The sequence below is a fragment of the Typopeltis vanoorti genome, chromosome 2, assembly GCF_054136105.1.
Source record: "Typopeltis vanoorti isolate ZY-2024b chromosome 2, IOZ_Tvanoo_1.0, whole genome shotgun sequence".
Taxonomy (NCBI): domain Eukaryota; kingdom Metazoa; phylum Arthropoda; class Arachnida; order Uropygi; family Thelyphonidae; genus Typopeltis; species Typopeltis vanoorti.
Window position 1 is genome coordinate 111,236,038 of NC_143550.1, and position 18,048 is coordinate 111,254,085.

The 18,048-nt window shown below is 35.5% G+C and overlaps 1 protein-coding gene across 5 annotated transcripts in view; it reads left to right on the top strand.

The window, feature by feature from the left end:
* Nucleotides 1-18,048, top strand: part of LOC150109337 (cationic amino acid transporter 2-like) — a 364,125-nt gene that overhangs the window by 281,957 nt on the left and 64,120 nt on the right. For all 5 annotated transcript variants that reach the window (XM_090412716.1, XM_090412725.1, XM_090412693.1 and 2 more), the window contains exon 12: nt 8,932-9,068. In XM_090412716.1, coding sequence (XP_090268842.1) covers nt 8,932-9,068 — 137 coding nt within the window. The remainder of the gene's footprint in view (nt 1-8,931; nt 9,069-18,048) is intronic.

Consider the following 18,048-nt stretch of genomic DNA (forward strand, 5'->3'; position numbering starts at 1 on the left):
TTTAGTTCCAGGATAGCATCAATGTTTCTCATTCCTCTTCTGAAGCCTTTCTGTTGTTCACTCAATTCACTAATTAAGGCTCTTTCAATTTCTTCGTTAACAATGGTTAAAATAATTAAAAAGATGGAATTATTAAATTAATTTTAACTGTAAAGAGTTAAAACAAACTCTTTACAGAGATGAAAAATGATGAATAATAAACAGTATAATGGATGAATGAATTTGAAAAAAAAAAGTAGTACATGGGAAATAGTTAAGCAAGAAAATGTTGACAGCACTGACAGATTGTATACCTCAAGTGAAGAAAATAAAATGATTTGGAATAAAATTGGATGACTATAGGGATTGCAAATGAAAAAGAGATTATGGAAGGCATACAGAGAGAGAGAGAGAGAGAGGTGGAGAACAGTTGCATGAGAAATACAAGGCGACCTATATAGTAAGGAAAGAAAAAAATTAGAATACAAGGCAGACTAGTGCTGCAATCCAAGGAGAATCTATGGAGTAGGAGGGAAAGTGATTAGAAACAGAATAAGTACTTTGAACGACGGAGATGGTAGTTGGATGATCAAGGTGGATGACATAGTAGAGCTGTTTAATGATCACTTTATTAAGGAGCTTCATCCTGCTACATTTGGTTTTATTCTTTGCTGGATAAGGAAAGTTGAAGGATTAAAAGTAAATGAAGAGGATATATTCTGTATACTGAGCACTCTAGATATCAGTAAGGTGGGGGGGGACTTTGGGTAGGACTTTGCTGTTTTTTCAAGGGTATGTGCTTCCTTAGCGCATTAACTTGTCTGTTTAATGAGGAGTGGAAGGATGGTGAGGTAAATGTGCCATTGCATATGAGTGGTGATAGAATGGAATCAAACTATAGAAGATTTTTATGATTTTGATAAAACTGGTATGAGCTTGTAATTATGCAGATGCAGGCAATATCAATGCACACTCTTGTTTTAGTAAGATGGTTGCTTTTAACAATAGAGTAACAAGAGCAGTGAATGAGGATAAGCACACATTCTCATCATTTTGAATTTAGCAACAGCTTTTTAAAGGGCACCACATGATAGGTTGATCTCATCCCTCGATGAGTCTTTGGACTACCTGGAGGTGTCATGTAATAATAATAATAATAATGATAAGTTGAAAAAAAAAACGTTTAATTTTCTTGACCATAAAAGCTCTGGAATGACTTCTAATGGGACTATATTGATCAAGTACATATAATAAACAACTATGTTATACCAACTAGTTTCACTCCCATTCTAATGATAGTTAGGTTTTAAGTTGAAATCTATGGGCTGATATCAGGTTAATGGATTGGATTGGGAACTGGCTTTCTGATAGATATCAAGGACTTGTCTATGGGGAGGGGGGGGGAAGTCTGAGGCAATATCATGGAGTAGGAAGGTTACAAGTGGAGTTCAACAGGGTTCAGTACTGGGACCTTGGGAGCATTATTAGTAATAATGTTGATGTTTTGGCTCTTCAGGAGGAATTTGAATTAGCCGGAAAGGTTGCAAAAGAATGGGAATATTAGTTGAATGCAGTTAAATGTAAGGTTTTGAAATTTGGTCTCCAGAGATGTGATGTTTCATATTCACTTGATGGAGTTATGCTTGAAGAAGCATGGGTTTTGATCTTCAACTGATTGTGGATAGAAATTTGTAGTTCAGAGGGCATATTGCAAAACGTTTTGAAGATAACCCAGTGAATTGCTGCAATATTGAAGAGGAAGTTGACCAGCAGAGATAAAAGGATGGTAGTCCCCATTATATAAAGCTCTGATCAGACCACATCTGGATTAGTGTGATCAGATCTGGTGACTAGGATTTGATGAAATACCTTGGAGAGGGTGAAGAGGCAGATAATGAAAATGATTTTGGGAACGTAAAATATTAGTTATGAGGATAGACTGAGGGCATGCAAATTAAAAAGTTTGGTGGAGAGAATGTGAAGAGTTCATATGGCTGACACATTTAAACTGTTGAGAGGTAATTACAAGATTAATACTAGACAGATTTTGCATATGGTAGAATGAAGGGATGGTACAAGAGCGAAGGGGCACATCCCTGGAAGTTGCGAAAGGAAGTATGTGCAATGTGAAAGAGTTATCAGAAGATGTCAGAGGTGATATAAATGATCAGGAGAGTGGACAAGGTGAAACTAAAGTGATTGTGAATGGAGATGAGAACAGTATGAGATATGAAAATGTGAGAAGAGGAATGTAAATTGGACAGAGAAACAGAGATGGCTTCCTTACTTTCCTGCCCAGGAAAGTCAGGAAGACATAGTGTAAGGAAAGTAGATTCTGAAAGCAGTAATGAATGCATATTTGTGGATTGTTAGTATAGGAATGGGATGCATGCAAAGAAATTGAATCAGGGAAGTTTATGCAACAAAGGGTAAAGGTGAGCAGAGGCAGAAGCGGGTGAGGAGAAGTTACAGATGGGGTGGCATGGGTAGGAATGGTTTATAGAGCAAGAAATTAATTGCTATGCTTCTTTATGAATGCACAAAGTTACAGAAATAAGGGAGATAAAATATTTGCAATGATTGAGCTTATTCACTTGCATATAGTTGGAATAATGGCAACATGGATGAGAATGATATCCTGATCAGAATAGAAATCGAAGGGTATGCTGTTTTTTTGTGAGGATAGCAAGGATAAGAAAGGAGTGCTGTTGATGATAGCAAAGAAATTATGTCTACAGAAGGTTGAGATAAAAGAATAAAATAATGGCAGTGGTTTTGAAGCAGTATAGTGTGAGGTGGATAGGATGAGATATTTAGTTATGTGTTGCTGTAGGTTGGAGAATGCTGAGAGTAAGGACAGTGAAATGTATAGGAACTTAGCTTAGTGAGCAAGAGAAGGCAAATCATTATGGGTGATTTTAATTATTATCATTATTTTTTTTCATTATTATTATTACCTTAATGTTATATGTTAATATTATTCTAATATTAACATATAGTATTAAAAGATTATATTTGTAATATAAAAATCCTTAACACTCCTTGCATTAACCACACATTCTGGTAAGGCATTCCATTCACTGACAGTTTTCCATGTAAAAAATCGACTCTTCACACTCCTCTTCACTACACCTTTACATAACTTCCAGAGATGACCTCTAGTTCTTCTTCCTTTCACTTTCTATTTTTTTTTTATAATCCCCTCTGGGTTAATCTGATAAATTCTTCTCACTAACTTAAATGTGTCTATTATATCACCTCTCTTCCTCCTATCCACCAAACTCTGCAATCCACATCTCTTCAACCCCTCTCTCCATTGCCAGCATTCCAAACTCCTGATGTCTTAGTCACTCGTCTCTGGACCCTCTCCAATGTATCCACATCACATTGAAAACCAGGTGACCAGATCTGAGCACAATAGTCCAAGTGTGATCTGACCAGTGCCTTATAAAGTGGCACAACCACTTCCTTATCCTAGCATGTTAGAGTACTTCTTATCATAGCAGCACTACGATATGCAACTTTTGCAACACTAGCAATATGCCCTCTAAACTTCAGTCTGCTGTCAACCATCACTCCCAAATCAATAGTACAATCAATATATTGATAGTACAGCACCATCGATATCGTACACAGCCTTATATTTCTGCACTCCAAAATGAAACGCCTCGAATTTATTCATATTAAACTACAACTGCCACTCCTTTGTCCAAGTAAAAAGTCTATTCAACTCTTCCTGAAGGGAATTAACATCAGCAGTGCTACTTATAATTCTTCTCAACTTTGCATCATCAACAAACAGCGGAAGATCCCTAGTCAGTCCACATGATATATTGTTTTCAAACAAGTTAAACAGCAGGGACCCAGGAACAGAACCCTGGGGAATCCACTGGTTACCCTCCTCTTTTGAGACACTGCTCCATCATATACAACCAGCTAGTATCATTCAGAGAGATGGTCTCTGATCCATCTAACCAATATACCTATTCCCATCTTCTGCAACTTGTACACCAATTATTATTATTATTATTATTATTATTATTTTACACCTCCAGGGAGTCCAAGGACTCATCAAGGGAGGGCATCTGTTCTACAACTCCATCTCCACCATTCAATCACCAACACTGACCGCAACTACACCAATGCCATCTACCACCACCACCACCACCACCACTGGTATTTCCACAGACAAACATCCGTGCCCATGGTGGGATTCGAACCCGCAGCCTTTTGGCTCGAGAGCAGATACGCTATCCACTTGGCCAACCAGGCTGGCTAATCTCATTATCATGTGGTAATCTATCAAATGCTTTTGCAAAACTTAAGAATATCACTGTATATGATTCTCCCTTATCTAACACACTTGTCACGTTATCATAAAATGCAAGTAAATTATTAAAACTGAACCTATCCTTTACAGATTCATGCTGACTATCATAAAGAATGCTATGTGCTTCAACCTCATCCTGTATTCTATTCCTTACCAATCTCTCCAACAACATCTTAACCACAACCGCAGTTATACAAACTCACCTATAATTGGAGACTTCTGTCTTAGAACCATGCTTGTGGAGTGGTACTATTTTGCCTTTTTTTCCATTCCTTAGGAACTGTACCCACTGCAAGGTTTTCATTAAATAACCAGATCAAAGGCATAAGAGAATAAGGAGATTGAACTTCTTGAATTCTTGGGGGAAACTTCCAGGGATGACCTCTAGTTCTTCTCCCTTTCACTTTCTACTTTTTTTTATAATCCCTTCTGGATTAATCTGATAAAATCTTCTCACTAACTTAAATGTCTCTATCGTATCAATATGTAATGGAAGGCCCATGAAGGTTGAATATCTTGGATCTGATTACATCATCAGATGATGTGTTTGTGAATGTGGTCTACCCCTCCCCCAGCTGGCGAGAGTGACCATGAAGTGATCTGGGTTGTTGCCAGTCATTTGAAAACTTCTGTGAATAGGAAATATATATGAAATTACTGGGCCAGCGTTTATGAAAAGCTTAAGATACAAGTAGGACCTATAGCATGAACAGAGGAATTGTTTGGAAAGGATGTTGCTTGGACTTGATCAAGAGATATTTAATAGGTAGCAATACCTGAATATTCCAAAGATGATAAGACTAAATAACATAGAAGTAAAATGGATGAATGAAGGGACTAAACATGAAATCTGGAAGACGACACTGTGGGGGAAACACAAGACGAATGTTGGTAATTATCATTTGCATGAAGAGTACAAAGAGCAAGCCTGGAAGGTGAATTGGTTCACCAAGACAGCAAAAAGCAGTATGAACAGAAATTAGCCAGTCAAGCCAAAAAAATCATAGTGAGTTATTTTGATGTATGGCAAGTGGAAGAAAGAATGATTGCATGATGTGTTAGTTGATGATAATGGTAGATTGGCAACTGATGTAAAAGATATAGAAGTATTCAATGAGCAGTATATCATGGTATTTCACACTCATGAGATGCTGGAGTGTAGTGGTATAGTGGAGGAGGGGGCTGATGGTGAGTGAGCAGGAGTTATATTAGGAATTAAGTAAACTTGATGTCAATATGGTACTGGAATTTTACAGTATATCAGTATATGCTTGAATGCTCTAGGTAGCACTCTTGGCACACAGTTTAAATGAATTTTTGACAGGGCAAGTCCAAAAGGAGTGGAAAGTGGGAAAAAATGTTTCACTTCACAAAGGGGGCAGGATGAGACTTTAATTATAAGCTATTATAAGATGAGAATTATAAGCTAATTTGTGTGTTTGGTGGAGTTATTGTTGAAGTGTTAGAGAGGTTGGTGAGGATTAGGATTCAAAATTGGGTTGGAAAAAGCAAGATTCTCTATGATGGTCAGCATGGGTTTGTTGGAGGGTATGTTTTAGAAACTGATTATGTACTACAACAAGGTGACGAATTAATTGGATGAGGGAGATGCATATACAGTAGTATACTTGGTTTTTCAAAGGCCTTTGAAAATTTTCAGATTGCCACATGACATGCTGGTAAGTGAATTGAAATTGATCTGATTATATAGGAAATTGGCTGTCAGACAGGTATTTGCAGGGTGTGTATTTATTATTATTATTATTATTACCATTTGACCTCCATGGAGTCAGAGACTCATCACGGGAGGTACACACTATTGCACACAATGCTCATCCAACCATGCCTTAAACTGATTCAATGTGTCCACACCCACAACACACTCAGGGCAATGCATTCCACTCACCAACCACTCTCCATGCAAAGAACCTGTTCCTCACTCCTCTGCTCACACTCTCCTTATAGAGTTTCCACTGATGACCTCTCGTCCTAGCCCCACCCCCTCCCATTCTATGAAAAATCTCCTCCATGTCGATGTGATAACAACCCGCTTACTAGCTTATATGTCTCAATCATATCCCCCCCTTCCTATTCACGAGACTCTGCGAATTACATTCTCTCAATCTGTCCTTATACTCCACATTCCAACGACTGATGACCACCTTTGTGAATTTTCTCTGAACCCTTTCCAACATATCCTCGTCACCATGAAAACCCTGTGACCAAATCTGTGCACAACAATAGATGTGCACCTCATCCATATGAGGCCCAATCAAGGTCTTTTACAATAGTATCATAACCTCTGTTTCTGCATGTCAGGGTCCTCTGCATCATTGCCATTATTCAATGTGACGTCTTCACAACTTGTGCAATGTGACTCCTGAATTTCAGGTCCTTGTCTGCCATTACTCCTAGATCTTTCATCTCCTCTTCTTCCGTTAAAGTTTCTTCACCAAGTGTATTCTTTGCATCCCATCATTGCTTACCAAATCTCAAAACCTTACACTTTGCAACACTGAACGGACAATTCCACATACCTGCCATTTCATGCTATCTATTCAAGTCGTCCTCTTGTAAGGCCATAGCATCCGCTTGACTTTCAGTTGCTCTTCTCGGTTTTGCATCATCTGCAAACAGCTGCATATCATTAGTTAAACCCATCCCAATATCATTAACATACAAACTAGTGAACAACAATGGCCCCAAAACTGACCCCCCCCCCCCCCCCGTGCAGCACACCACTAGTGACCTTTCTCTTTTTGGGATACTGCACTCCCATATACAACTTTCAGATACCTATCCAACAGCCAGTCACTGATCCAACTATAGAGGAGTAGTATCCCAAAAGAGGAAAGTTACTAGTTTAGTGTCACAGAGATCTATTTTTTGGGCCATTATTAAGTTGTATGTTAATGATATTGAGACCAGCTTAACTGGAAACATGCAGCTGTTTGCAAATGATGCAAAATTGGTATGAACCATGAGAAACAAAGAAGATGTAGCCTTGCAGGAAGATTTCAATAGATTATGTGAGTGGAGCTACCAATTTAATGTAGCAAAGTGCAACGTCTTGAAATTTGGTAGGCAAGGTTGGGAGGGGTCACCTTGCTAAAATTGTAAGAAACTTGCAATGAATTATAGCAATAATGAGGAAGACCCTGACATGTAAAAGCAAAGGGGTTCCCTTGTATAAGGTCTCGATCAGGCCACACATGGATTACTTTGCATAGATATGGTCGCCTAGTTTTCAAGGAGATGAGGATATATTGGAAAGGTTCCAGAGAAGGTTCACTAAGTCAGTTTCAGGTCTCTGGAGTGTAGGATATGAGGACAAATTGAGGAAATGACTTGCAGAGTCTTTTGAATATAAATAAAATGAAGAGGGGGGATATGATTGAAACATATAAGTTGGTGATTGGGTTGTTACAGGCTAATGTGGAGGAGTTTTTCATGGAGCAGCAGGAACAAGGGTAGAACCAGAGACCATGCTTGGAAGCTGTATAAGGAAGGTGTGAGCACAGGAGCAGGTTCTCTGCATGGAGAGTGGTTACTAATTGGAATGCATTGCCTGGAAATGTGTTGACTGCAGAAATTGTGAATGAGTTTAAGCATAGTTTGATGATCTTTAATATGAGAGTGTGGATTTCTGCAATGTGTTTTCTGACTCCATGTAGTCTGTTGTTAATAATAATAATTAGTAAGTAAGAAGTAAGTTTTATTGCATGGAGAATGAAAGGAGCATGGAATGCATTGCCTGAGAGGGTGATGAAAGTGCAAATAGTGGATAAGTTTAAGGAGTGGTATGATACTGTTGTCTAAATTAGAGACCCCTCCCCTGCATTGAGTCCTATGACTCTATGGAGGTCTCAGGAATAATAATAAATCAAAGTGTAACTAATAGTAAAATTTCTTATCCAAAATAGAAATTAGCTAATCAAAAGGTTGATTGATAGTTAATTGGACATCATCTGATTAACTGTATATTACATTTTTCATGTATTGAATGTTGTTTGTGTCATCGCTCAGTTGGAACACTGTGCAACCAATTTTTAGAAATGTTTTTTATATTCAGCTTATTATTAATTTGCAAAGTTATTTTAGTAGGATTTTTAAAAATAATTGCATGTCATTTTTATAAATTAAAGTTAAAATTTGATATATTTTTGCTTTTACCATCATTGATGGTATCATCATGCAACAGTAAGGTAAATCAAATGGCTCTGAAGAAATGTATTTTTGTTACACTAAGGATCTTCTCCCATTCAGAATGTTTCTGGAACAAACCATTTTACTAGAAATGTTTTGCATTAACATGAACTATAAAATGCTAATGGCTGAATGGCAATCAAACACCAGTTATCTACAGAAAATATTGCTCCCCATTTATTTGGTTTAATATGAAAGGAATGATTCACTTTGAACTGTTGTATGCAGCAGATTATCTCACTTGCCATTTGAAACATTTAAATTAGTTTCTTTATCAAAAATAGAAATATGTTCTCCTGTTCACTTTCTCAAAAAAAAGACATTAATTTCTTAGCAAGCCATTATAAATACAAACAGTTATAAAATAGTCAAATTATATTTGCTTTGTCTAAAAAATTGAAATATATTCTTTATAGAAATGGTGGCACAGATTATACAAAGCTAGAGAAAGGTAAATGGAGCAGTTTTCTGAGGCAATTGATAAATAAGGATAAAATAAATCATCCAAATGTTTTGTCATCATCAGTAAGCCGTTTCCTAATCATTTCACTAAGTAAGTAAGATACTTTCTTGAAGTTATCTGTAATTATATTTAAAAGTATGGACTTGAATCGCTCAGCCATTTCTATTGATAAAGTAGCAATATGAACTATTTAACACTGCAGTAGGTGCTAATGTGGATTACTAATTTGTGCCAATATTTCCCCTTTATTTTGAAAGACATCCTTAGAGTGGTTTCACAGATGAGAGGAACTTACATAAAAGCAACGGTTACATTTAAGATGGATAAAGCATGAACTTTTCATCTGTTATTGTCCATTATATATAAGTAACAATTATGATTTTAGTCACCATGAAGTAGAATATCAATATATTTTTACCATCCAAATGGCCATACGGATAAAATATATTTAATTTATGCTTTGTATTCATATTATTTCACTTTCAATGGGAACTTAACATCCATTATTGAATTGTAAACACATTATTTCCAGGGAGTTAAAGATTATTAATAGAACTAAATATTTTATTAATTAGTAAACATGTTAATAAGACTGTGAAACTTTATTATTACATCACACCTCAATGGAGTCCCAGAACTTATCATTGGAAACCAATTTACACTACATACACAATCCACCTTCTGCTCCATATAAATTCATGTGACAATCATTTCAACATATATTTACAGTAAAATGAAGAGGAACTGATTATTTATTTCATTAGCTAATTACTTGTTAAACTGTTATACAGATACTTTGGGATAAGTATCTTTTCCCATCCTCATTTAGAAAGGAAAGAAGCAGATCAAGTTTAAATAAAGAGAAGAGTAATTAATACCTGCTTAGCAATCTGTCAGTTCAGAACAAGTACTACATGCTTAAACAATGTTGATAATAATAATATTATTATAATTTTGATTATTATCATTATTATTTAGGACTTCCATTGAGTAACAAGGCTCATCATGGGAGGTCTATCTCAGATGACACAAAGTGTGCCATACCACTCCATAAACTCGTTCATTTATGTTCTTACCACCATAACAGGAAATGCATTGCATGGCCTAACCATCCTCCATGAAAAAAAACAAACAAAAGACACTTCTCACCGTTTTTATTCACTTTTTCCCATCACAACTTCAAGACATGGTGTTTTGTTCTTGTTCCACCACACAAAAAATCTCTCTAGCTTAAATCCTGTAACTACTTCTCAACAGTTTAAATGTCTCATATCACCTCTTTATCTTCTATCCACCAAACTCTTCAGTTTGCATACTCTCAGTCTATCCTCATAATCAAAATTGTACAGTCATAATATAATTTTTGTCATCTGGCTATGTATCCTTTCTGAGATTACTTCATTCCCTAAATATTCTAGTGATCAGATTTAAGCACAATAATCCAGATTGGGTCTGATGAGAGCTCTATACAACAGAATCACCATTTATCTCTGCTGGCTATCATCCTTCTCTGTCTCACAGCAGATCTCTGGGTTAGTTACCTTTACCAACTTTTCAATATCTCCTAAACTTCAAATTTCTATCCATCATCACCCGAAGATCCAATGCCTCTTCCACTTCCTTTAGTATATAGTTCCAACAATGTATGCAGTCTTCATCAGTGGATCCCAAATCTCAAAACCTTACATTTAATTGCATTAAACTGACATCATCATTAATTTTTCCCACATGTCCTTGTTATTCAAATACTCCAGAATGACCTCAACATCAGCACCATTACTAATAAACCTTCCAAGCTTCACATCATTTGAAAATAACTGAATATCTACCTGGAATATCTGGCAATTAACATTATTAATACAAAGGTATATTGACATTCAAAGTCTTTTTACTTGGTTATACTTAAATTAAAGATGTCAAGAAATTATATTCTTGGTTTCATCCTTTATTGAAGTGTAAGCAAACAAAGTTTACACTGAAGTAACTTCACGATTGGGCTACTTATATATAGAGGCTAATGACCTCACATCAATTGCCTTAGTATCCCATAATGCAACACACGCATATCCTTATGGACATATATAATGCCTGTGCATTATGGGAAGGGCCACTACCCAGAGAGTATCACCTTTATTTAGGTCTCACCAGTAGGAGCCAGAGCAAGAAGTAATCCCAAAGTTGAAGTAATGCAGAAGTCATATTTCTATATACAAGTAGTCAAAGGTGTCACACCTTATTACTAAAATATTTTGGATTAGAGATAGATGTTGAAAGTGAGACCTCAATATAGATTGAAACTGGTCTGGGTAGTGGCCCTTTCCATAATGCACAGAGCATTATACTTGTCCATAAGGATACTAAGGCAATTGATGTGAAGTCATTAGCCTATATATATATATATATATGAGTATTCTAGTCATGAAGTTACTGCATGTGCAAACTTTGTTTGCTTACACTTGAATAAAGGATGAAACCAAAAATATAATTTCTTGGAATTTTTAATTTATTGTTATATTGACATAAGAGTTCCAATACTGAGCCTTTTGGAACCCACTCGTCACTTTCCTTTCCCTTGATACTCCCCCCATACAGAAATCATCTATTATTATTATAATTATTAACAAAGACCTCCAAGCAGTCAGTCAGTCAGGAACTCATCGAGGGAGGTCATACTATTCACTGACTGTCATGCCTATTCTTGAATTCATTCAAGCTACTTGCACATACAGTGTCCAATGGCAAATCAGGCAGCCAATTTCTAATTCAATTCCCTAACCTGATATCAGTAAAATATCATTAAATCATTAATATCAAGCTTAATATAATTAAAACAATAGTATTGAAAATTTATTTTTCACTTGGTTAGAATATAATAAATTTAGTTTAATCCTTTATCCAAGTGTGAGCAAACAAAGTTTGCACCTGAAAGTATCTTCAGGACTGGGGTAAGGTGGTACAACACCAGGGTGACTCCTTGCAAAGGTGGAGCAAGCTACCAAGGTGGCTAAGCTACCAAGCTACCAAAGGTGGAGCAAGATAGGAGTGATGATAGCTTGCTCCACCTTTGCAAGGAGTTGCCCTGGTGTTGTACCACCTTACCCCAGTCCTGAAGATACTTTCAGGTGCAAACTTTGTTTGCTCACACTTGGATAAAGGATTAAACTAAATTTATTATAAAACAATAGTAAATTGCAAAGGCCCCCAGTACTGAGAGTACTAAATCTCACTTCCAACTTGATACTGCTTCCTAATATACAACTCTCTGATATCTTTATCAGACAACCAATTATGAGATTTCCAATCTAACTATGATACTAAATCCATATGTTGTAACTTAAATCTACTTCCTCTTTCTAGCACTTTTATCCTGCAGGTGCAGGGTCCACTATTACATACTACGATTTTAAGCAACCTCCAACTGGCCTGTTGCCGAGCCTGGCACTGGGGAGGGGATATTTTATGTCTGTAGATGTGTGTTCATGGGGGCCAGTTTACTTGTTCTGGGGAACGAAAAACACGACTACCTCTGTATGAGACCAGCTAACTCACCTTTAGTTGAGAGAGACCACATAAAGTTGTATGAGACCAGCTAACTCACCTTTAGTTGAGAGAGACCACATAAAGTTCTTCACATCTGGAATGGGAATTGAACAGTGTTGCCAATTTAGCTCTTTTGGAGCTAGAGCTAGCTCTTTTTTTCTTCCCTAGTTCCAAAAATTTTAATCTAGCACCTAGCTCTAAATCTAGCTCCTTCAGAACTAGTTTTAGCTCTTTTTAGTTGTTTTTATAACTTTTTAAAACAATTTACTTAACAGTAAATTGTTTTAAAAGTTTTCCAGATGTTTGCATTTGATAAGGAATTGTATTGTACGTTTGGTGCAAGCATCATATACATTTCAAACGCATGATGACATCAGTCAGTCATGTGACCCAACAGTCTGTCATTTTGTCGCCTTAAAGTTGATAGCACAGCTACAAGTTAGTCTTTGCACAGTGTTCTGGTTGGTAGTTATGATAGCGAGTGGGAAGTTTTCAAAGACTGATCGTAATTCATTACCGTAAGGAGTTGTATACTATACCCTTCTTCAAAAATGAACAAAGAGAAAAATAAAGCTTACAAGCAAAAATTTAGGAGGGAATAGTTACAAATGGGAATGTTTAGTAAATGGTTGTGTGAACTTCCTGGTGATGCTACAAAAGGCCACTGTAAATTTTGTAGATGTGATATAGCTGCTAAATATTGTCAGCTTGTAAAGCATAGCAAAACTAAGAAATATCTTGCTGCAGTTCCATATAAGGCTGTTCCTATTATTACAAATATGCTTGTGGAAAAGTCAGTCTGATGAGACCACAAACTTTGAAGGTAGGTTAGTTATTTCTTTGTTGTCACTCATCATTCAACAGTTGCAATCATCTAGTAGATATTTGCAAAAATATCATCCCAGAGAGTCAAAAACCAAACTAAGTGACCTGCAATTGTAAAGAATATTCTAAGTGAGCATTTTGAAGGAGATCTAATTGCAGACATTGGGGATGAAAATTTCAGCTTGCTAATAGATGAATCGAATGATATCACAGTGAATAAGATTTTAGGAATAGCCATCATTTATTATAGCAGGAAATTTAACAAAATTATGTATACATTTCTGAGCATAGTGGTTCTAGAAAAGTGTGATGCTAGTAGTATTGTGGCTGCACTGAAAAAGGAGCTCTTGACCAAGAAACTGGACATTAAAAATCTCATTGCAATTGGTACTGATAATGCCAGTGTTATGGTTGGTGTCAAATAATGGACAACTGAAGGCTATATTCCCTCCTTAATTTTAATTAGATGTATATGCCATTCATTACAACTGGAAATGTCTCACACTTGTGCAGAATCTCTCCCGAGAAAATTAGAATTTTTAGTTGCCAAAACGTATAAGTGGTTTTCACATTCTTCTTCAAGACAAGTAGCATACAAAGAACTATATCAAACTATCAACGAAAATGATGCTCCTCTGAAAATTGTAAGCAATTGTGCAACAAGGTGGCTCTCCATTGAACCTGCAGTAGACAGAATTCTCAGCCAGTGGTTGGAATTAAAAACTCACTTCAAAGTCATGAGTGTGACTGAGAAATTTTACAAAGCTCAAATTTTGTGGGAGATATGCAAAGATGAAAGGAATCTGTTGTACCTTTTATTTTTGCATCCTGTTCTAGTTCAAGTTCAGCAGGTTAACAAAATTTTCGAATCTAACAGTACTGATAAGATGAGATTATTTGAAGACCTTTCTCGTTTGATTCGTTCCATTGCTAATATGTTAGTGGTACCATCATCCACAGTCAACCCACTAGAGTAGAGATTGATGACTATTTGGATCCCAATCCAAATCTTGGTTACAGATTTGAAAGAAAAATTTCAGAGTTGATGATACAAAAGAAAATAATGCAAAATGATGAGCGAAATCTTAGAAGTAGAGCAAGACAGTTTCTTCTTGGTCTCTTCAAACAGCTTAAGCAAAGGTTGCCTGAAAACTTGAATATTTTAAGAATGATGTCTTCTTTTTCTGTTGACAATACCCTAAAATATATAAAAGAAGCTGTTACTCCCATCTTAGAAATAATGCTGAAAACAGAAAAAGATGTTGCTGCTGCTGAATACCAGTAAAACAATACTATCCACTTAAATAAATGGACAAATACAGCTGAGCTATTCTGAACTGAAGTACGAGAATATAAAGATGCATCTGGAATGAATCCATTTAAAGAAATTGCTCAATGTGCAATAAATTTATTAATACTGCCAAATTCTAATTTGGAAATTGAACGAATTTTTAATTCCATGAATGTAGTTAAAACTAAATTAAGAAACAAGATGGAATTTCCAATGCTGACAGCTATTTTGTCAGTCAAGTATGGCCTCAGAAGTAACAACAAGTGCTGTACAGACTATCATTTACCATCATCTACACTGAGTAATATTGGAACAATGGCCACATATAATAAAGCTGAAAATTTAAGTGAAAACTTGGGTGAATTAAATGCAGAAGACCACATGGAAGATATATTTAGCCACTTATATTCAAGCATCACTTCAACTTGAATAAAGTAAGTAACTTAAAAGTATCAGCTACTACTTTTAAAATTTTAGCTTCAAATTTTTATTTTTAACTCCTTTTTAGCTCTTTTTTTTAAAGATTTAACTGTTTTTAGTAATTTTCATTTGGCAACACTAGAATTGAACCCAGGTCTTTCCGACCAAAGGGTATCATCTACACTGACTGAGCTGCGGAGGCTCTATGTTGCAACTTAAATATCAGCTCATTATGTGGACTTCTATCAAATGCTTTTGCAAAGTTTTACAAAATAACAATATATGCTTTTCTCTCTCAACTATTCTTGTTTTTGCATTATAAAATAGTTTTGAAAATCAAGATGTAAGAGGAAGAAGTTATGATATTAAATAATTACGGAAGTCACTTATGTAAAATTGTTTATTTGTAGAATTTTCGGCTATAGCTATTTTCAGTACTGCAGAAAGATTACCAAAAAAAGAGAAAACAACAATTAAATTGAAGGCATGTGATATTATATGCACTATCGACTGTCTAGGAGAATAACTCCATCTGCATTAATAGATATTAAGAAATAAGTTAAAACAAAATTAAAATAAATAATACATTACTTTAAATTTAAATAATTAATTAATTAAAATTTATGAAACACATGAATAGTGAGTATTAGTTAGGATAACTTCCCAAAATTAAAAAAGTTTACAGCAATCGTTTTTGTTAATGTTAAGATTTTGAATGTGTACTCCGCAGTTTTCTTTATATAGTCTTTCTAGAATAAATAGTTTTTGTGTAGAACTTTGGTATTATTCTATTGAATTTTGTGTTCTGCAGATAAGGTGTGACTTGCTAAACCAGATTTAGTGGGGTCTTTAGGTGAAATATAGTTAATGTGCTTTAAGATGAATTTGTGCAAAATGATGTCTGTCCAAAATAACTTAAGCTGTAAAAACATGGAATTCTGTAAACTCAAAGATAAGAAAGAGGAGTATTTTAGAGAGATAAGGAAGGTATTTAGTTTACAAACTGGATGGTAAGAGACTTGTAGGTCAATCTGGCAAAGAAGTCTTGATGTTCTTTCTGAAAATCCTTTAACGTATGGAAGACAAATTCTGGAAATGTCTTCTTGAGGAGGATTAAGATTAATGTCATAATTATTATTGATTATTTTATCATTACATTTTTGTATTATGACCATTAGAAATAAAGGTAGCTCTAATAATAGACAGAGCTACCTTTATTTCTAATGGTTATAATACAAATTGTATTGATAAAATAATCAGTAATTATGACATTAATCTTAACCCTCCTCAAGAAGACATTTCCAGAATTTGTCTTCCATACAAGGATTTTCAGAAAGAACATCAAGACTTCTTTGCCAGATTGACCTACAAGTCTCTTACCATTTAGTTTGTAAACTAAACACCTTCCTTATCTCTCTAAAATACTCCTCTTTCTTATTTAGTTTCTTGTTTAGAAGAGAATTGGTTGAACATATTTTATGAGTGCTGTCAACACAATAGTTAACTTTGATTGATTTGACTGCACAATAGTTAACGTTACAAAAATGGTGAGAGCGGCAATAAAGAAACATATGCCAGCAGAGAAGAAGGTTTCAACTTGGAGATCAAGTTTTTATCCAGACTTTTTGCAGCAGATATGATGAAACAATTGTTTTATGTATGGTTCTAAAAATGTTAAAAATTTATGGAGTGTTAAATTAAATGATAAAAAGGAACATATTATAGTATGTGAGAAGTGAAATGAAAGGTTAGAGCTTTCCCAAAATGAGAACTGTGTAACCAGGAAAAATCAGAAAATCGATGGAAGTGCTTGTGACATAATAATAGAAGTGATGTGGAAGAGCTTAGGCAGAAGTTAATGAAAATGAAGAGTCAGGTTAAATGTATGGAGGAGGAAATTGACCGTTTAAAGAAGAAAATAACTGATGTAAATGAGGAGGTTAAGAGAAGCAAGTATCTCTTAAGATCTGCAAGTATCAAGTTAAGAGAAGCAAGCAAGCAAGTATGATAAAATTGCTTTATATGATGACTCAATCATTAAAGGTGTGGTAAAAAATAAAGTGCACAAGACATGTTTTACAGGAGATACAATAAAGTGAATATCAGATGCTTTGCATGGAAGGAAAGAATGGGTATCACAATTAGTGGTAGAGGTAGGCACGAATGACTTGAATAGAGGAACAAAGAATATTGAAAGGGATTTGAAGAAGTTGTTGCAGGAAGTGAATGATAATAGGGTCATTGGGAAAGTGGTAAGTTTGCTGCCCAGATATGACAGTAGTGAACTGAGAAGGAGAGCAATGATTCTGAATGGCAAGTTAGATGAATTGTGTCAGGCAGAGAATGTTCAATTTGTGAATGTATGGAATGAATTTGAAGGGAAGTTAGAATGGTTGAAAACTGATGGAAGGCATTAGTACACTAGTGTTTGGTGTTGTTCATTTTTGGAGTGATTGCTGTTTAAAGAGTCAGAGAGAGAGAGGTTGAAAAGCAGGTTGTGGAAGGATTGGAAGAGGATGGATTCAATGGTGAGAAAGTGATAATAGCAGAGTAAAGTGATGCAGTGCAAACTGGTGGGGATGATACGAAGATAAATGACAATCAGTCAGGATCAGGAAGATAGGGATGGTCAGAATGAAGAGTGAAGTGCACTATAGCAGAGAGAGTAAAGAGTGATTGTGTTGATGGGATGACCTCAAAGAGGACAGAAATATTATACTACTGTATGGAGTATCAGAAATAGAGGTGCTGAGTTTGTAACATTGATGGAATTAGTATGCACAAAGATAATTGGCATAAGTGAAGCTTGGTTGACTGAGGATGATATGCTGTCAGGACTTGAAATGATAGGATATAGAATTTTCTGAAAGGATAGGAAGGTGAAGAGAGGAGTGTGTGGGGGGGTATTCTTAATGACAGCAGAGGAATTGTGTCTTTCAAGAGCGGAAGTGGAAAATAGTAGTATGTGTGAAAATTTTGAAGCTGTTTGGTATG